This window comes from Labrus bergylta, chromosome 1, assembly GCF_963930695.1.
Source record: "Labrus bergylta chromosome 1, fLabBer1.1, whole genome shotgun sequence".
NCBI lineage: Eukaryota > Metazoa > Chordata > Actinopteri > Labriformes > Labridae > Labrus > Labrus bergylta.
The window spans coordinates 27,818,812-27,841,039 of NC_089195.1; the positions used below are offsets into that span (position 1 = coordinate 27,818,812).

At 38.0% G+C, this 22,228-nt stretch overlaps 1 protein-coding gene across 3 annotated transcripts; it reads left to right on the top strand.

Moving 5' to 3' along the window:
• The first annotated feature begins 5,004 nt into the window (after positions 1 to 5,004).
• On the top strand, positions 5,005 to 11,035 carry ankrd49 (ankyrin repeat domain 49). 3 transcript variants are annotated; one of them, XM_020647297.3, is made up of 4 exons: positions 5,033 to 5,122; positions 5,953 to 6,016; positions 6,354 to 6,583; positions 9,523 to 11,035. In XM_020647297.3, the coding sequence occupies exons 3-4, from the start codon at positions 6,356 to 6,358 to the stop codon at positions 9,997 to 9,999; spliced, it is 705 nt and encodes a 234-aa protein (XP_020502953.1). In that variant the 5' UTR covers positions 5,033 to 5,122; positions 5,953 to 6,016; positions 6,354 to 6,355; the 3' UTR covers positions 10,000 to 11,035. The 3 variants fall into 3 exon arrangements, with proteins under 3 accessions (XP_020502954.1, XP_020502953.1, XP_065814185.1); XM_020647298.3 differs by lacking the exon at positions 5,953 to 6,016 and having other exon boundaries at positions 5,005 to 5,122; XM_065958113.1 differs by lacking the exon at positions 5,033 to 5,122 and having other exon boundaries at positions 5,153 to 6,016.
• The last annotated feature ends 11,193 nt before the right edge of the window (positions 11,036 to 22,228 follow it).

Here is a 22,228-nt window from a genome sequence, read left to right on the forward strand (position 1 = left end):
AATACCCATCGTTCTTAACGTTATGTTGCCAGATTTTTCATGTCAAAAATGTAATTAATCATTTTTGTTTTAAAGGAAGTAGCATTTTTCTACTGATAATTTGGTGGGTGCAGTGTAACTGTAATTAAAATTGCATTAACATCTGGAGATTTCTGTAAAAGTGATTAAATTTGATGATCAAATCAGGGGTGTAAGATTTGATGTTCTGCTGCCTGGTGTTAAAATTGATTGAGAAATTGGCAGCGCTGTGACAGTAACAAAATGGATGTGTGCTGATCATGATGAGGATTATTTAAATTGTCATCTTGAGAATGACTTATGGGCCCCTGACTCATCCTTGATGACTCAAACTTAAATCCTTTTTAATTAAACAATAAATAATTTGCATGACAATTCCATACAAAAGCCACGACTATAACAGTGTGAGATCCATTCACATATTCAGTCGCTCAAAGATGTCTCTGTCATTTGATCCAAGCTGAATCGATGAATGATGATGAAGAAAGGAAGTGTAGTTGTCATGGCTCTCTCACTCTGGCTCCCTCCTGATTGAGGTTCATTCCTTTCACCTGCTCTCACCTGCACACCAACTCTCCATCTCCTTGTCAACTCAGCAGTACATATACCCCGGCTCTCCATCCATTCATCGCCAGATCGTTGTATCAACTGCTGCGGTAGACTACGGCTCAGGCTAAATTGAGACTTTGAAAAATCTTAGAAATTAATCTTTTGTGCTTGTTGAGTTTCATCCTGTTTCTTCCTTTGCTTCAGGATCACCATTCACCCACCTGCCTTCCTGCTCAGCCATCTGCCTCAACCTGCTCTCTGGACTCAAGACTGCTCAGCCACACTCACACCCCAACTCTGGTCTGGTCAGCCTTCATCCCCTTCACTCTGCTAACATCCAGAATAACCTTCAACCCATCTTCATCTCCATTTGCCACAATAAACCTCAATACCAATCAACCCCTCTGTTTATGTGTCCTGTATCTGGGTCCTAAATTCACTGGTCGTAACAGTAGTAAGTGTGAGGACATGGGGACTGTTTTCCACCGCTTATATCAATAATTCTGTATTTCTCTTTACATTTATATAATAGTGGTACACATGAGCTTTTTGATTATATGACATGGTGTCATTGTCTGTATATGTTAACAGCTGACTAAAGCCCACAGTTCAATCTGATGAGTCACTCATCAAGTCTAAATTTTATTAATTCTTTATGCAACAAAATAATTTATGAAACCTGATCAAATTCACATTTGACAATTCACATCAGGATCTTACTGATTGGTTCCCGTGGCCTCATGACTTGATCTAATGTGGATCATTCTGTCAAATTCCTCATTTTATGTAGCTTGTCATGTTAAAGCAGATGGATTTGTCTGTGGCAGATTGATTTAAACGAGATGAAATTATCTTTTGTCTTCATATTTATTTATTTGATCTTAACTGAACATTTGATTAGGGTACGGCTGTCTTTTGTTTACTTTTCACCTTCAAAATAAGACATTACGTTTACTTGGAAAATACTTTTTATTGCTTGATGCCACTACTGCCTCTATGCTGGATATTAAGCTACAACCAGAAAATAGTTAGCTTAGCATAGGACAATGGGGGGTGGGGGATCGCTTGAAATGTCAGGTTCTATAAGATCAAGTCTATGAGAAAGCAACCATACTTTCCCCCCTAATGGAACTTTAATGAGCATGATGTTGCAGCAAGTTTTGAATTGAAACCAAATAAAACCACTGGCCCAGACAGTTTGAAAGTCCATCTGCTTAAAGACTGCGCTCCTCAATTAAAAGGTGTTTTTTGGAAGGTTATTTCAGTTCCTTTTAGGTTTGCAGTTAATAATAACTTAATAAGGCATAGAAGTTACTTAATAATTAGATATGTGCCAAAAAAACAAAACAGGTGCGAGTATACCAAATGATTTTCATCCTATTGCATTACCTTCTATACTTTGTAAAACTTTGGAGCAGGGTTGGTCACCTGACCTCCTCTGTGGCACTTCAGACCATAGACTGTAAAAATACAGACCTTCAGACCCACTCCTATTCACATAAAAAAGCAACAGACGCACAGACGATGCTGTAACTGACTTTCTTAAAGGTCACTAAACATCTCATGAACCCTAAAGGGTATATGCCAGGGTTTTATTTGTGGATTTTAGTTTGGCCTTTAATTCAATAGAGACTCATATTCTCCTGTAATATTTCACCCTGAATTGCTCTTGCTGCTTCGGTGGCAGTGTATGAATGGGATTAAGTACTTCTGATGGATGATGCTACATAGCAATCATCACTACCATCAGTGTGTGGTAGGGTGTGACATGTGGTGTAAAAGTGCTTTGAGTAGTTGGAAGACTAGAAAAGCGCAATATAAGCTCAAGTCCATTTACCATTTACCATTGATCTAAATATCAACTCAGGGCTACTTCTCTGGATTATAGATTTTCTGTCCTGCCGTCCACAGAGGGTTTGTGTCAGATGTGAACAAAGTGAGCAATGTCTGCCCCCAAGGCTGTGTTCTTGACCCTGGGTGCTTTCTCGATTTACTAGAGAATATAAGATCAATTACAGTCATTTAAACTTGTTTAAGTACGCAACCCTTGTTGTTACAGAATGTAATGACCCTTCAGGCGAAGCTGCATATTTAAACCCCACACAAAGGTAAGGCCTGGAGACATGGGGTGTCGCTCTAGCAGGCTAGAAATGAATGGGGCCAATTTCACAAGAGAAGAGTTTTTACAGAGAATGTTTTCTAGAAATGCTCTCTGCAACTTTAACCTCCTTAGAAGAATCAGTTGCCTTGGACACGGTGTCTGTCAGCAAATCTAAGAACTTATGTAAATGTATTGTTGAGCATGTCTTTACTTTCCATCTCCCTGGAAAGATCACTTGAGCTGTAGATCAAAGAATAAACTCTCAAAGATTGGGTCAACGGAGGGGCAAATAGAGGGCAAACCACAAAAACCTAGGTCTCAACTATTTACTGAAAGGACATGGAGGAAAGCAAAGAGTATCCTAGCAGATAACTCCCACTCACTCTTCTGCCAGTTGGAGCCTCAGAGTTCAGGGAGGTTGAATAGAGTCCTACTGAGAACGAAAAAAGCTATTTAAGAAGTAATTTATCACTAGTGCGATGAACATTGTGAACCTTACAAAATGATTCATCCGAACCATGACATGAACTGTTTCTACTGTTTTTTTGTGGCTCAGTGGTAGAGTCGCAGGTCTCTCTGCCGGAAGGTTGGGGGTTTGATCCCCAGCTCCTGTAGCCACATGTCCAATGCGTCCTTGGGCCAAGTTTCCCACGCTGCTTCGGCAGCGGCGTATGAATGTGTACGAATGGGATTAGGTAATACTAATGGCCACTTTACGTAGCAGCATCTGTCCTCGTGTGTGAATGGGTATGAATGTGTAGCTGTGACCTGCGGTGTAGACGCAAAGACGGTCTGAGTAGTCAGAAGACTAGAACAGAAAAATGTACCATAGACCATATCTGTAGGTCAGGCAGCTTTCTGGTGGACAATAATTTCTTTTCTTTTTTTTTATTCTATACAAACCGTTGAAGTCATGTTTTCATTGCAGAAACATAAGCAAACATTAGATCTATAGGAAGGTCAGAGATCATGACATAAAGTCGACCAAGAAACACTGCATTTAATCTTTTTTATAAATGTTCCTTTCCAACAGAGGGACAAGATGTGGCTCATGCAGTGACTCATTTAAAAACATCTTATCTGTCTTCATAAGTAAACACAGTAAATATTCAATTGCTCTCAGTTTCTGTGCAGAGAAGGATTTTCTGTACAAGGACTGTATGTTGTTACTTTAACTGATTTGAATTTACCTTTTGTTCATGAAACCAATTACCTACAGGTAGTGGGGAAAAATTACAATGGTTTGAAAATTAATCATTTTAAAGCTGCTTTTCTTGTATGTTTTTATGTACAGACATGTAAACAGATGGATGAAGGGCAAACATCCCTTCCGAGCACAGATCTCTAATCTATATATCTCCATTGTTCTGTAGTAGATGTGATTTGTGAATAAAAAATGCCTGATTCGCCCACGAGACACTCTGGATATCTGAAAATATGTGTTTTATAATAGAGTTTCAAAAACAGTGTCTGCCTTTACGTTCACCTTGAGTGTGAAGTGGTTCAAAATATAGTTATTATGCACTGGGAGCATTATTTCATAAGGGATACAGACTGCCTCTGCTATTGATTCGAACTAGAGGAGCATTTTTATAAAAGCTTTGAACCAGCCCCTTGTGGTGCAGCTCAAGACTTAAGACTGCTGGGAGACTTGATCGACAGAGCCCCCCTCTCCTCCTCTCTATTGCCATCTGTAGCCTACTGCTTCATGTCCCGTTCATCCATCATTCATCCTTGCCGTGTTGTGTATTTCTTGTTAGTCATGAATGTGATGAATGAATATTTCTTGTTCGATTAGTGTGAATATGATTCATATTTCTATTACTATCATATTTGTATTCATCACATTGATGAGCAATAGAAATTGTTACTGCTATTGTTAGTTTCAGGATCAGTTTAACCAGTGTGTGTTAACTGTTTTTGCATAAATAAGTCATAAATGTAATGCAAATAAGTCATGCGTTATAAGACAAGAGGAAAATGAAAGAGTAAAATTAGTTATAAAAGTAAAAACAAGATTCATAAATGTTGTCACTTAAGGTTATTTACAGTCTCCATCTGCAAAATATTTTGTTTATTCTTGTCGGACGATAAAATAGACTGAATGAGTGAAAAAAAAGAATACAGTCACGTGATATACCACAATGTTTCTTTGTCTGCTTTTTATCACTTTAATTTGCCATAATTCAGACATAGTCGGTAGGTGGCGGAAACAGAATGACACAGCAGTCTGGACTACTAAGTGTTAAGCTAGAGAAGAAGACAACGGCAACCGCGAGGGATTGTGGGTAGTGTTGTCTCTTCGCCGAAAGCGTCGCTTAAGCTTCTACGGTAAACAACTACACATCCCATGTGTCCTCAGAAGAGTTTGGTTTGTTATGAACCCGCAAAAAAACTGGACGGTTGTCGTGGAGTTACGTTAACGTTGACCGTAGCGGCGAGTGAAACACGCAGGTATGTGTGTTTAAAGAAAATGTTAATTCAATATTGCACTGACGTTAATACATGTGAGGTTAATGTTTATTGTGTTTAGCGTTTTGTAGTTCACAAGACACTGAGCTAAAGTCAAGAGACATGCTTATACTGCTCGCTTTTTCTGAAACTATATATCTATATGTCTCGTTTTATGGAGAGTTGTTTGTGGTGATGTAGAACTGTTGTATTTAATCCTGCTTAGAGTTTCTAATTATGTGTCTATTCTTACTGTTATGGAAATAGAACAACATTCATGCGTTGCAATTTAAGTGTGTGTCTTGTCCTGACACACTGCACAGTGTAAATACAATTATATAAAAGACAAACATTAGAAATGAGAGCTTGCCTGTCTCAGTTCTTATCTTCTTAATAGTTATTTCGAAATGTTATAACTATTTGATCAATTACATGTTTGATATTCAAAAAGTCAGAAAGTAGTAATTTCCATCACTTTTCAAACTCCACAGGGAAGTTTGTTTTGTGTGGAGTGACTTATTGGTGTTAAATTAACCCTGATATAAAACACAGACAGACAGAAGTGAATCATAATTGAAAAGCTGAGATGGAAGTCTACAATTCTGCTTTAAAACATGTTCAGACATTTCAGCAATTATATAATCGTTGCCAATAATTGTTGATTTAAGTAATTCGTTGTTTCAGCTGTAAAACAACAGATGAATTGATTTCTTTAGAAACACATTTTGAGCCTAATTAAATCTGTCAACATCTTTTTAATTTTAAAAGCGACTAAACAATAGCAGCGTCTGCATAAACGCTTACACACTTAAAGGAGCTGCCTCTAATTACAGGGATAAGAACTGGTTGAGATAAGAACAAACATCTCTGCTCAAGTTCAAGGGTGCAGCACAAAAGGTAAGAATGTAGGACAACACATTTCACGAGTTATGAAAGGGGATGTGTTATAAATGTGTGTGCCACATATCTTTTTCATTAACCGGCTTGAACATTTTGTCAGCTGTAATTTTGGCTCATTAACCCTTTCCACAGAGTCAAGTCTGAGAATAGATTTTGAAGTTATGCACCTTTTTCTTTAGCCCACTTCCAGTTACGCTCAACCTTTGTTTAGTTTTTTATCATTCTCTAAAAACCATCCTTCCCACAACCACATTTTAAAATGTTCTCTCCATTAGGTCCGTCTAATGCACTTGTTCCTCTCTCTGTCTGTCTGTCATCCTCTGACTGAAACAAGTGATGGAGTTTCCAGAAGACTTCAACCAGCTGGAGCTCCTGAATACACATGGACACCTGATCCCCCGAGGGGCCAGCAGCCTGTGGACAGGAAGCAAGGATGAGGAGGAGGAGGTGGAGGAAGAGGAGGAGGAGGAGGGGGAACACAGTGAGGAGTGGTATCTAGAAAAAGAAGAAACTCTCAAAGACAAACCAACCGAGCTCATTTTGTGGGCAGCTGAAAACAATCGGGTGAGTGATGTTTTGTTTTGGCAGCACCCTTAAAAACTGCACCTGCTGCCCACCCGTGGAAAAAAAAACGATTTAATTGGAGTTGTAGAGCTGTACAATACAGCTACAGGATCAAACCAAGCAGCTTATTAAATTCCAGCTGTCCCAACTTTTTGTTCTTTTGTGCCCATTGTTCTTTTTCTCTGCCTCCTTGTCTCTCAAAATATGACAAGTAATCTAAAAAGTAACAATGAGAAAGCTCAGACTGTGATTTACATGAAGATTCAGCATCATTTTACTAGGACCTCCAGGTGACCCCAACAAGTTTGTGAAGAGAGAAACTAGAATCCTAATGCTATTTGGACATTTTATAAAATGCTGCACTGCCGTAAGGACACACATTGTTATGGTTATGAAAACATTTTGGATGTGACAAATAGCATTTGGTAAAAACTGGAATTCATACTGGATTTTTGAAGCCCATATCAATATTTTGAATCTTATATGTTCAATGGTTAAACACATAACATATTCAACCCCGGGCACGTCAAACTGGGAGGAGTAGAACCAGAGGTCGCTGGAGGGATTATATATCCCTTCTGGCCTTGGGATCCCCCAGGAGGAGCTGGAAAATGTTGCTGGGGAAAGGGACGTCTGGGGTGACTTGCTTAGCCTGCTGCCCCCAGACCCCGGATAAGTGGGAGATCATGGATGGATGGATGGGATACAAAGTCAATCAAAAACCTGCCTATTGTCCGGCCTTTGGGTCATTTAGCATTTGTCAGAGAAATTAAACCATTGCTTTTAATACTGTGCCAAAATAAATCTCCGACACTCCATACACATATTACAACTAACCCTAACCCTGGCAGTTGGATACTTTCTGTTTACTTTCTTTTTTATATTTTCAGCTTATTATATTTAATCGATGGCCACTGGAGACTAACATTTTCATCTGAGAGAGTAGCTGCTTTGAATGCTAATTAGGAATAACATACGCAGAATTGCTTCATTAATTCTGATCATTTACCATGTCCTGTTTGAATAACAGATTAACAGATCTAGCAAATGTTAAACCAGAGAGCTGGCTGATACATTTCACATCTTCTCAGAGCCCAGAGTGACATGTTCAAATGTGTTTTTCCTTTTGTTTTCTTAACAACACTACAAAACCAAACTGTGCTGTTTTATAAAATATATATATATGCACATGTCCAAATTGGTGAAGCTGTACTGTAAGGGAGAATTGTATCTGTTTTTAGTTTGAGAATGGCTGGAATGATCAATCAACCAAAAAAAACAATCCTAAGCAGTTTTTTGCCGGTTCACTTATACTCAAACGTAGGGGATTATATACAGAATGTTGTTAATGTTTTAACACTTTCCTTATTTTGATCTTGGCTTCAACTATGGAGAAGAGAGGGGGTTAATTAGACTCTGTTTTGTCACAGTTGTCATTTGTTAAACATTTAAGAATAAATAAACATAAAATTGGTTAAACATCACCTATGTAAAGGAGCAATATGCAACTCTGACACGTGGCATTTATTGGAGAGAGTTGTCCCCCCTGTAAAAGAAAAAAATGGGCATTTAATTTGATTAATTACAACAAGAAAACAAAAAAAAAGCAGGCATCAAACCCAGGAGAGCACACAGCTGTCCCTTCAAAGAAAGTCAATCTTAAATTGTAAATTAATTCAGAAATCAGGTCGCATGATAAAAAGCTGTGTGACTCTTTACAACACGACCCAATAGACAGTAATAAAAGTCAGACAAGAGTGAACCCATTTAATTTAATGCATCATCGATTCTCTTCGTGATTTCTGTCATGAAAACACAATGCACTGTGGGTAGATAAACAGTGATTCAGTCCTAATTTAATTACTATTTATTAAGCATAATAATTCTGTTGCCATGTAACATTTCCTCGACTCTAAAATACTATCTTACAAATGTATTGTAAGCCAAAAATACTTACATTACGGACTTCTCTATCTTTCTCTGCCTTGTTAATGTGAAGTGTTGTGTTATATGATAACTTTGTGTGATGTCTGTGTAGTTTTGTACTGTAGTTATGTCAGCCATTGCTTTGTGATTAACACTTTGCCTTTAGATTGATTTAGAAAGGCAGGTTACACAGTCTTTCGTATCCAAGTTTTTTATATGTTGAAGGTCTTTTCATGTCCTAACAGAAATCAGTATGTGAAAATCTCCATCATAGGATTATAAAGGTCATGCCTACATCCTTGCTTCCTGTGCACACTCTGTCTTTGAGCTAATGACCTAGAGTAATGCCACAGGCTACTCCCCCTAGAGCTTTTTCCTGGACTTGTCTTAAACCATAAGTAAGGTAGTGCATGTCTTGAGTGGCATTGAAAATTCTCCACTTGCATACTTAAAAATCTAGATCATATTAAGTAGCCCACAGGTCATAAAAATACCTGTTCAGTATTTAGCCTTAAGGGAGCTTAGTTCGGTATGAAAACATCATTTCAGCTTGTTCCAATGGACATCAAACGTACGACAGACTGGGCAATTAAAATATGCAAAACACACTGTATAGCAATGTAGTCCCTATGAAATTCCCCTTTTTTTCTTTCAATTTATTTGAGATGCATCAAATGTAGAGAAGTGCAAACTAAATAGCTAGAGTATCCTCAAAGAGTTGGAAGACATTTCTGCAGAGTTTCTTTCCGTATAAATTTAGTAATAAGGGACCCTTGTCACATATGTTGATACATTTCGTGTTTTGAAAAGACTTTTCCAAAAGAGAAGAAAATTCAGTCTTAACCTTTTCAATGCAACGACACAAAAAAACAAATCAAATCAGGAACTTTAAGGCTGCAGCGGGATTCAAATAATCAGACGAAAGTTAAATTCTATAGTTTCAGGACCTCGAACAGCTAAACATGCCACCTAATCTTTTCTTGATGCTCCGCCTTTCTGTGGTTTTCCTCCAGCTTTCTACAGTCCAAAGTTTGTTGACTGCTGATCCCGCTCTGGTGCACTGCTGTGATGAGGACGGTTACACGCCTCTGCACCGCGCAGCATACAGCGGCCATGTTCACGTGGTCTCTGCCTTGCTCGCTGCTGGCTCCAATGTTAACCCTCACACCATTGACGGCTGGACCCCCCTGCACAGCGCCTGCCGCTGGAGCCGTGTCACTGTGGCGAGCCTTCTCCTGCAACATGGAGCCCAGCTGAACGCCCAGACCAACGGAGGACTGACACCTCTACACCTCGCTGCCTCGCACGCCAGCTCTGTAAAAACAGACTCTGCTCATACGTTAGAGCTCCTCCTCTCACAGCGACACCTGAAGCCTAATCTCCGCAGCAGCAGCGGGGAGACGGCCAGCGAGGTGGCCCGTCGGAGTGGACCGCATCACTTTCTATTTGAGATGGTAGAGGACTGTGTGAACGTATTACCCAGTTCATGAACACAGGTGCTCACAATCATCTTCTACACATTAAAGATAGAGTCAGTAGAAATGTTCACAGCAGCTTGTAAACACAACGTTCAAACTGGACCCCTCCTCCTGGGCTCATCCCCTTGTGAAGCGTGCGCCCACTGCAGGACTGAGTGTGTATGTTTACTGCCTGTTGCTGCACTGCAAGCTGCCTGAGAAAAGGTGATTAACATTTGCTGTAATGGAAAAGCCTGTATGTTTGCATGCTATCACATGCTAACCACCTGTGGTTTGCACCTGCCTGTCAAAAAGAGAGCAGCTTACTCTGCATCCGCATGTGAAACCCAAACCGAAGGTTCACGCTCATTACGGAACAAGCTTTATACGCTTTCCATTTTGCCTCACTGTGGTTATATTTTCTCTTCTTTGCCGTTATGTCCGTATCCGTTATATTTACTGGTTTGAATCTGAGCGATCACTGAATTATATCAACTCCAAAACCTCATCTGTGGGCTGTCATTGGCTGGAGGATACTCACTAGCTCCCTTACCCAGAAACCATTAAGTCAACTTAAACAAACCAAAACATCCGAATCCAGGCAGAGGACATGGTCTCTGCAGACAGTCACCACCACACATTTATGGGGGCCCTTACGTGATGATTGAGCAGCATTTCTTTTGTACAAGTCTCTATTTAATGTTCTAGGAAAAAGCTACTGACTCTATCTTTAATGCTTCTACTCTCTTGTCATGCAACGTTTAATGGACAGCAGGTTCATGAGCGTTTATTTCAAAGATGATTACCATGGAGATGTTATCTGAAGCATCTTATTGATTACTTGCTTTCCTCCCTCATGCTATAGAGCTCCCCAATGCCTTTTGTATTTGTTATCCTTGTAAAGTATTCTTCAGCATATTCCCATAAAGGAATAACCACAAGTTGTTTTGCACCAACCTTTTCACAGATGACAATAAACAGCCCTATGTCCCTGAAGGTTGTCAGCCTCTTCTGTAGTTGTTGTTGTTGTTGTTATACAAGGGAACTTCAATAAAAACATAAATGCTCAGCATTGTCAGATGAATGGTACAAAGTTTTTTAAGGATTCATAAATAGCACCAAATTGCTTAACGCATACCGACTTGTGTTTTTACAACAGAATGTCTTTAAAGTTAAAACCAGGTCTGCTTACCCAATGAAGTGCTGTGTTTAGCTCTGACTGCTCTGGAAACAAACGTTTGAGTGTTGTGCTGTTTTGTGTATGTGTGTGTATCTAGGTAAAACTTGAAACACTTGACACAGTGGATGTTTTATTGTCCATGCCTTGAATTTACAAGAGGAGGATTAGCCATATATAAAAGAACTGTTTGACAGATACAATGCCACGTTCCTGTCATAATCAGCCAAGCCACTAAATATGCAAATGTATGTATAACCCTTGACCCTAATAAAATCAAAAAGGATGAGTTATTAAAAAAACCTCACCCCCTGTTCACTTTTTAACCATAAAGAAATGAGCCATAGAGATCAAAACCAGCCTTGTACCAGGCTGTAAACATGTTTCTTCCTGCAGTGTTTTGCAGGTAGGTAGTCCTTGAAAGCAGACCTTGTTTCAGATATTTTTGTGTGGGGGAGAGATTAAAAAAAAATACTCATCAAACCTGTGACTAATTTTATTTTCTTGACATGATGGAAAGGAGCATTTCTAATTATGATGTTGCAGTCAATTTAAAAAACGTATCTTCAGTCTGACCTTATTACAGGTGTATTGTGGAGGTTATTTATACCTGCATGTACTCATCTATTCAACTGTAGCTTTTTATGTAAGTATAGACACAGTATCAGGATCCTGCTGGTAGCTACGCTGCAGGAGGAAGGGGAGAGGTCAACACACACTTCATCTTAACGTCACAACAGCATGTCAGCTACTGCATCAACCCCCTTATTATCGCTCCTAACTAAACAGTACCATTAAGATGTAATACCACCTAAATGACCTGTGATAAAGATACTTCAAAGAAATATGAGAAAATTGTGTTCAACAGAGACAACGATCTGCATTCCTGAACTCACAACATTAAAGTGACAGAAGGTCAATTAAAGCGAAAGCCTAGTTTAACTTTGTAGTGGTCGAGCTCATTTATTTTCTCCTGATGAAAGATGACACATCTGTTCTTAAAGCAGGCCATGAGGACATTTTCCGTATGTTAATTCAAATGTATTTCCTTAATGACATTACGTTCCACCGATCCTACCAAAAAGAAAAGAAACAATTTTAAACAGAAAAGCAAATTCCAAAAAAACAGATTTGTTGATTGAGTTCAATGGTCGCTTGCTTCTTTTCCCCGTATGATTTCAAAGTAATTCATTCATTCATCATTTTTTATGATTTAAAGATGTATTGATGATGAGTTCTTACGTTTTTAAAAACATTTACTTTTAAGGGTATGACTCAAGCTAACAAGTATTTTAAAGTTATAAATCATACACATAGTTTTTAAATATATTTTTTAGGCCATTTTTGCCTTTATTTGATAGGACAGCTGATGAGTGACAGAAAATGCTGGGAGGAGAGAGAGTGGGGGATTACATGCAGCAAAGGGCTGAGGCCAGATTTGAACCCACGGCCTCTGCGATGTGGACTACAGCCGCTGTACATGTGGCGTGTAATATAACCACTAGGCTACAGGCACCCCATATTTGACCCTTTTTAAACTATTAATCTGCATACTTTTCATTAATTAACAACTGTTTGATAAGAACAAATCTTCAGCTTTATTGTTTTTATATATGGAGTGAAAAATGCATCAGTCTTTTAATAAGAAGCCGACACAGGCAGGTTACTGTGATATTTAACCTTCCTGTCCATTGACTGAGTCACTTAGAAAACCAGAAACAATAAAACAATAATTTGAATGTCAGCAGTACTGACAGTGTGGCAGTACTGATTGGTGTTTGGAATCATCACTTTGAAATGGATTTTTAGAGACTTATGTCGTGCTCAGTCTCAGGTAGAGGTTTCTGTAATGCGGGTCACCAAAGGACTACAGAAAAATGCTGTTTGTGTTTTTATGCAGATCACAGGATGTATATGAACATCTGTCAACACCCAAACCACTAATGCTTCTGTCACTCTTTTTGTCAGGGTAACATTTAGGTTTCACAACATCATCTGATTCCTTCTCATGGACTGTCTGCTGACAAGTCGGTCTCTGTTGGAGAGCCCTGACTCCTCAGCGAAGGCCAAGGCGTGCTGCGTTGTTTGCCTTCAGGGTGAGGACAATAGAGAAGGCTGCTTCTCCACATACAATGTCAGTGGCTCTGTTTCACTTTACTTGCTTGGATTGCAGAGCATGGATGTAGCCAAAATAATTATATAAATATAATTTTTAAAGCTATAGTTCGGGCTAATTTTTGCCTTTATTAAATGGGACAGCTGAAGAGAGACAGGAAGTGTTGGGAGAAGAGTGTGGGTCACCAGATAAATGTCAGCAGTGTTGTCAAGAATGTGATTGGCATATGTAAGGTAGGTTCTGACAAGGCTGTTTGTCTGAAGGATATTTAATCTATCATACCATACATCACATCACAATGAATTTATTGACATATATGGAAGTACTGCTCTTCATTCAGCCCTGGACTGCTCATTGCCCTCAGACTTTATGTCTACAATATCTTTCATTAGTTTCATTAGTTTATCTCTCTCTCCCTCTTCGATCAGTTCAGGTAACATCCGTTGGGCTCTTTGTAATGCTCGGCCATGAGGTTGTTTGCATCCCCGTTATCAATGGCAGATCTGCTCCGAAACGCTCCGATTTAGCTGACAGATGGAGTGAATAATTAGGTGACTATATGAATTAATGAAATGCTTTATTGTATTTGCTGTAGTGTTCCTGCACAGTATCTTGCAGGAAATTTAATCGTTTCAAAACTGGAGTAGAGGGCGTGTACTGTATATCAGATTGATTTTAAAATACTGTTTACATGAATTATCCCTTACATTCAAAGGGTTAACCTTCACTATAGACATGTTTGTTAACCCATTATCTACAATCAGATAGCATTTATATTTTTGTGACACTTATATATGTATTTATTTAACTCCTTATGAGTTTAAAAATAATAAATACATCCATCCATTATATATACGGCTTTTCTTGTTCAAGGGCTTGGGGTGCTGGAGTGAATCCCAGCTGTCATTGGGCGGGAGGCGGGGTACAACCTGGCCGCCAGTCAATCACAGAGCTGACATAAAGAGACAGCCAATATCACATTCACACCTACAGGCAATCACCAACAATGAACGTAACAAACATGTCTTTAGACGGTATGAAGAAGCCAGAGTACCCGGAGAAAACTCACGCATGCACGGGGAGAACATGCAAACTCTACAAAGAGAGACATGATATTTAGTGTTCTATGAATATCATTTAAGTAAGTTAAAGATTATTAAGGGTTACACGTTTATTCTAGGTTCAAATGGTGGCTTTGGTTTTCAGTTATTCTTAAGTCAATAAGTAAACTAACGTGCTGGTGGATGACGAGGTCATACAGTCACAGAAATTAAATTTTGATTAAAACAGCATTTTCCAAACTCATTTTAGTTTCGTTTAGTTTATTTGCACATTTTCTGAAAGAAGAATCAAACAGAAAATAAAAAATAAATAAAAAATAAAACACATGTGCAGGTGAGGTAGAAACCCATGAGGGCTTATCTCAAAACCTCACCTTAAGAGATTAAACAAAGTTAAAATAAAATGTAATAAAATTGTTAAAAAATAACAAAGTAAGAATATTTACTATCACAAATACAATTTACCCAATTGAAGATTACATACAAACATTAAAAACATAAAAATAGAGCAAAGCAGGACATACAGTATGTAGACAATATAACAAAATCAGGACAATTCACTATTTACTACAAATCTTTCTGACATCAACGCATTTCTGAGTCTCAATTTGTATCTAGAAAAAGACAAAAAAATCATCAAGTAAATAAATATACGTGTTCCATAATTTGACTCCACGGTATCTTATTGAGTACTGTCCTCGAGATGTACGACACATTGGTAGGTAGAGGTTATTGGTTTGTCTAGTTGAGTAATAGTTCACTTGAGAATTAAAAATGAAAAATGCTTTAAAGCTTTCTGGCAAGTTTGCACTCATGTATTTAACTTTAAAAATAAAGCTACTTATTTGAAGAATATTGATATCAAAGATTGTCAATATGTTACACTTCAGAAAAAGAGGGGAGGTTGCATCACAGGACTTGGAAAAAGTTGCCATTCTGACAAAACATTTCTGGAGTAATAGAATTTTATGAAGATATGTTTGGAAAGTGCTGGCCCATACAATATTACAATAAGTAAGATATGGATATATTAGGCTGTAATATAATGTTGAGATACAAGAAGAGTGTAAAAAAACCCAATTTTTTCTAATAATTCTTCGAGATTTTGTAACCTTACTACAGACAGAGATGATGTGATCTTTCCATGTAAGTTTCTCATCAATTAAGATCCCTAAGAATCTTGTTGATGTTACTTTAGTCATTTCTTCATCATTTATATACAGTCTCACCATTTCAGAGTTATATTTCATTTTTCCAGCAAATATCATTATTTGTTTTAAACCATTTTGAATATGCAAGAAGGCCATCATTTACTTCATTCATGAGTTCTGACAAGTTTTTATTGGAGACAAGTAAATTAGTGTCATCTGCAAATAATAATGGGCATATTGTGTTTGATACTGTTGCAAGATCGTTAATGTATATGAGAAAGAGTAACGGTCCTAAAATGGACCCTTGTGGGACCCCACACTGCATCATAGTTCTCTCAGACTCTACACCATTTATGTTGACATACTGCTGTCTGTTATATACATAATTACTGAGCCACTTCAGGACATTTCCATTAAATCCATATCTATATAGTTTAGCTAATAAAATTTCATGATTTACAGCATCGAATGCTTTAGAGAGATCCAAAAAAATACCACATGAAAACGCTTTCTTTTCTAATGCAGAATGAATCTTGTCCACTAGTTGTAAGAGGGCCATATAGGCAGAGTGATTTTTTTGGAATCCATACTGGTGTTCATACAGTATACAATGCATGTTCAAGTGTTTGAGGATGCGTTTATATACTAGTTTTTCTAAGATTTTGGAAAAACATGGAAGAACTGAGATGGGACGGTAGTTTGTAAAATGTCCTGGATCACCCGATTTAAAAAGTGGAATAACCTTTGCCAGTTTAAGATCAGAAGGAACCGTACCAGTTTCCTTGGACATCGTAAAAACATACAAGAGCGGTTTCAATATTGATCTTTTTACCTCTTTAACAAGGGTTGCACTAATGCCGTCATGGCACGGGGCAGATTGTTTTAGCTCTATAATAATGTCATTTATCTCATTACAGTTAAGAGGATCAAACGAGCAAAATGATGTAAAGCTACCTCTGATATAATCGGTTGGACTTTCATTTGTGTTGCCAAACTGCTTATTCAGTAGCTCAAGGCGATACAGACAGCTAACCTTTAGTGTTACCCCTTTCAGTCTTCAGAGCTGGGAGATGAATTCCAAACCGAGGACAGTCACCAACTCTCAGTAAAATATTCTTTTTTTTTTTTTTTTTTTTTTTTTTAAACGATGGGTTCAACTCAGTCCAACATCCAGACCTTCAAACAGAGAGGCACAACTATTCCCTTGTCCAATTTCACGAGCCTCAACGTCTGTCTAAACTTAATCTTCTGTCTTTACATGCAATCTTTCAAATCAAACAAATAAAAAGCAATTCGTGTGTCCATGAGCTTATTCAGATTTTTCATTTTAGCATGATTAATAACTGTGACAACCTGTTGATGTGTCTTCAGATGGCATTAAACAACCTGGCTATAGACATATTGTAACAGTTGGATGCTGCTTCTGTACACCTCATTATGTTACATGTCTCATGATTTATCCTATGAGTGGCAGGGTGTGATAAAATAGAAGAGTCAAAACATAATAGCAGTACTCTTAGTGAGCTACAGACATGTTTGATGTGTGTTAGTGTGTGTGGGTTTTCCTGTTTTTATGTCGTTGTGAGGACCCATCAACTGAACTGAAGTGCAAGGACAGTGATGTTTTCTACTCGTTGTCAAAGGCTTATTTTACATAAAGTTGGAAATGGTTAACATCTGAACTTGTGTAGGCTTATGTTGGGCTGGCCAAGGAAACAAGCTGACATTTTACGTGTCGACGCTCAAGTATAATTATGTACTATTATGATAATTATCATAATGACAAGCCTTCTGCAAATCTCGATTCCTTTTTTTTTTTTTTCTCCAAAAGTTGTTATGGTAAATGACTTTGCGGGAATCTACTCAATCAGCAGCCATGCAGTAACATTATTTTTCATAGACTTATCATTATCATTATCCTCTAATGATTTGCAATAGGGCTAATATTCTCTCTCTTGTAGCTTTGTTGCTGATGCTCTTTAGCAAATTATCTGGCTCTTTATTTTCATAAAATAAGATACATTTTCCCCATTAACAGAAATACTTTGTGGGTGTGTGTTGTTTTTATTTAAGTAATAGCTGTGTTTGAGGGGAAATCAGTTTGGCTGAGGAGGTAGAGTACACGGTCACAGAGGTTATGGTGTTGACACATGACTTGGCCTCCTTAACATTTTTTTATGACTTTTGCATAGTGTTGATCACTTTGTGTGCTGATAGTCACTAAATTCATCAAAGTCAGCACCTGATTTCCCTATTTCTCACAGAGACAAAGCTGTTCCACTGAATGCTCCCTTCAGACATGGAGCTCTTCTGTTAGTATGAGTTGGTTTATAGGTTTCTTGTCTTCGCATTGTGTTAATCAGAGTCAGAATCAGCTTTATTGGCCAGCTATCCTTACAAACATGAGGTATTGGACTTTGGTGAACTGACTGTGCTCTCTATGTAAAACAGTATAGCATCAAGTACCAACAGTAAGCAGAGTACATGTACATGTAGCATGTACAAGACTAAATAAGACAACAGTGCAGTTGTGAGTAGTGCAAAAATGCTAAAATAAACATGCAAATAAAATGTAAAATAATTACGTAACAGATGTGGTCATTTACATGAGGTAGATTTTTTATAGTATACAAATTAAGCAGTGTGCATACATTGACAAGTTTAAATTTATATAATATGTACAGTTTGCAGCACATTTTTATTGTATGCTGTACAAAGCTTGAATTAGCATTTTGGCCAAATTCTTGTTATGAAATCTTCAACTGTGCCTTTGCACTTCGCATTACATTGTATAAAAAATGTAAATATAAACAGAGTGGGGATTTGAAAAACATTGAAACCAAATGTCTGATTCAAACTAGCCAAACTACGTATTACCCCCACTACCCCCACAATACAGAAATGAATGTTTTGCAAATCATCATATTCAGTTTTTATTTATATATCACACAACCTCCCAACTATTTAAGTATTTGGGTTGTTAAAGGGCTAACCTGGGATTCTCATGCATGAAGTTTCAAAGCCCAACTTACCTGCCTGCAAACACAGCTGCAACATGTGTGTCTGCTGAGGCATGACAACTATATTTACATAATAATTCATTTCGGTGAATGCTTTGACATTTAATCAGTGACCCAGCTGTCAAATTGATGCCCAAACCTTCACCCGCTTCACACTGATCTTTAGTTCAGAATCTACTCTCTTCAGCTCTTGCTCACGCTTACAACGTCGTGTTCCTGCAACATCTCTCCTCTCCCAAGATGACGGAGCCTACTGTTTCAGATAACACAAATAAAAGATGTCACATGTAAACAAAAAGGCCTCTTCAGGGATTCTTCCATACTGTTGTTAGACTCTGTTCATCATCTGAGTCTGTCAGTGTCAAAAACAGAGTTCCAATGGAAGTCATTCAATCAGCTCAGCTCCCCAGACTTTGTGTAGCCATTGCAGCCTTTTGCACAGCTGTGGCAGGCTGTGGCAATCTTCTACATACATTTCTTCACTCTTTTTTTATAGCTTTTAGTTTTCTTCTTTTTCCCTCTTTGCTGCTTGATGTGGTTGATGGTAATTCATGAAGGTCTTATATATGTATATATATATATGGAGGGACAGAAATAGCAGGCTGGGAAGCTGATGTCAACCTTGTTCATGTTTCATTTATTGAAAACATGAACATTTATTTATGATGATTCATGATTTATTCATCTATTTTAATATTCTAGGCTCTGAAACTTTTACAGATCAACTTGTCTATACAATTGTATGACTGTAATCTGCGCTCTTTATGCACTTCCGCACTTTTACCCATGTAACGTGCATTTTCACTTAGTATGTTTATTGTCTGTGTTCGTTAACTAAATTATATGTGACTCTCCCTGCAACCAAATTTACCTATGGGTACAAATAAAGCAACCTGAACCTAAACCTGAGACCACAGGGGCCGTATTCACAAAGCATCATGACATTTTCCAATGATTTCCCCTTTAAGTTAGGACTAGATCCTGGTAAAGATCAAAGTTATTCACAAAGCTTCTTGGCCCTTAAGAGAGCTCCTACGGTGTAAAACTGTGAGGAGTAGTGAGGAGGACCGGCATTCACAAACATTCTGAGAATCCTCTCATAGAGCTCCTAACTTAGCTTAAAAAATCCTAGCAAGGACTTTTAACCTAGGAGTGATTTAGAAACATTCCACAAGTTACAAGTTTCTGTTCGTTCCTCAGTCAGAGTTGTTCTGAGAATATTCCATAAATCCTTTCTTAGCTAAAAATTCTTTCTAGGATTTTTTTCAGCTAAGTTAGGAGCGTTCAGGGCGGATTCTAAGAATGTTTGTGAATACGGGCCCAGGTCTATAAATACCATTTAGACAACCTTCGATGTCAGAACATAGCACAGACTTACAGAAAGAGCTAAGTTATCTATTTAAAGCTGGAGAGGTTTGAATGTACAGTATGTCTGTGTTTTCCTCCCACACATTCTCATATGAGTCACCCCTCCACTCTCAATGGACCTTGTGTTTAACTTATTGTTCCTTCACCAGATGGTAGAGGCGAGGGAGTAAGATAATGAAGCTGTGGGATGTTATATCGTTCTGATCAGTGCTGGTATGAATACATCGCTGCTGTTTCACACTCAGAATCAGAGCTGTTGTTACTATATTTAATATATAAACTCTATATCTAAACGTCTGTTTGAAAATGTGTGCTTCATCACTTGTAGTGTCCTCTGGAAATCTTTTGAAGTAGCTCACATTTTATTTTATTTTCAGGTGGCATAATTTGCACCTTTGTTTTTTTTTTCTTCGTCCTGTCATCAAATGCTGTTTAAGTTTAAATACTATTCATCTTTTTCAGTAAAAGCCCCCATGAAAACAGACCTTGAGAGTATATATTATACTGCCTTGGGTATCTAACTGCTGTGTCGTGACCATAGACTGTAAATATGAATGGACAAAGCCTGAGTAACATCAGCCATCTGTTACTGCAGGAAATCAGAACAGAGCCGTTTTAAAAACCTTCACCCTTCGTACAGTGTGTGCAGCATGATGACAATAACTAACAAGACCTATTTTTTTATTTTTTGTACCAGGCTGTAAACATGTTAATTTCTTACTATATAAACAGGCCTTTTTGAATGTGGTGTGTATGTGACTTCCGTGGCTCCTGAAGCCGGCCTCTAGTGGACACTTGAAAAACTGCAGGGTTTTGCACTTCCGCATTGGCTTCATTCTTCATGACCGGAGGTTGCCGCTTGGTCCTGACGCATTTCCCAATGAAACAGGACAGAACAAATCTCAAGATAGACAGTGGGAAATAACGGTGGGATACATTTAAAGCCTTTTTTATTGGTCGATTAAATTAGTAAACACCCCAGGGTGTAGGATGAGTAATCAGAATTTAAAATGTTTTAATGGAAAAGAAAATAATTATTTCGATGTAAAAACTCTCAGATAAGACTTTTATATATATATACATATATATATAATGGCTGAAAGATTAACATTTAACAGAGGAACGCTGGATTAAAACCGGGAAAATTACATTTTCATTTCATGGGGAATTTATTTGATGCAGTCAGATGAAGCTTATGTACTCTATATATGTTACACTGGAAGATACGTTATTGCAAGTTGCATATTTTTCTCATATCGTGCAAGCCTAGTTTTATCCGTATCCTGTGACACAAACACAGCAGGTTCTTAGCTTGAGTAATGATTTTTCAGCTGGATGGCTCAGGATAGTTTTCATAACATCACAGCCAGGAGTAGTTTTCATTTGGGAATTGCATTTAGACTGCAGGTAACATAATTGGCTTGTAGTTGATTAAGCTAGGAAATGGGGTGAATGCAAATTGAGCCTGATTCTAAAAGTGAGAGGAGGACAAAGAGAGGCCTCGGGGGGAGGGAAAAAAAGTTGGATTGCTGCATGGTGGGTTCATTTGACTGTCCTTATGAAACCGGTTGAATAGCAGTGGGAAGTTAGGGAAGTCATTAAAAGTCAACTCTTTAGTGTTGATGCTTTTTTGTTCGCCAAATGGGATTTTTCATGGGGGAGTCCAGGCTTTTTAAGGTAAAAATTGCAAATTTGATGGAAGCCTTCTGCAGCAGGAGTCAATGCTGTAAAACAAAGCAAATCACACTGTAGAAAGTTGAGTGCACCTATTGTGTTTGTGTATTTATCTCAGTAGCCATTGTTAGGTTTAAAGGTAATACAAGATAATGGTTGGTAGGTATGATGTTTAATTCTTGACCTTCAAAATAGTAGGTTCATAATAAACTTGACACGCCGTTGAGGGCAGATTTGTATTTCCTTGCAATACACTTCCATACAGTTCTTAGGCTCTCATGTTTTTAATTTAGGGGCAAATGATTCCAGAATCACTGATCCTTGTTCCCTGTTAGTAGTCCTTCATCAAAGCTACCGTAACACAAAGTGTGTTTTTATCTAAAAGTGTAGTAACAACAAATACCAAAGTACAGAATATCTCCTCTTGGGATCAATACAATATTGTGTTGCAAGAAAACAGTCAATATTGATCTGCGTAGAGAAGGAAATAAGCTTGTTTGTGTCAAGGAGATGTGGAGATGTGGAGTGCCAGATTGTTGCATTGTCTTGTCTCTGTTTTCTCAGCTTGTTAGCAATGTTTCTTTCCACCATTAAAATGTTACATAATGGCAGAATAACAAGCCTCTAACAAAACATCGGTCAATACTGACCACATAAACTGTCTGAGAGATGACATACGTCTATGTTTATGTTTG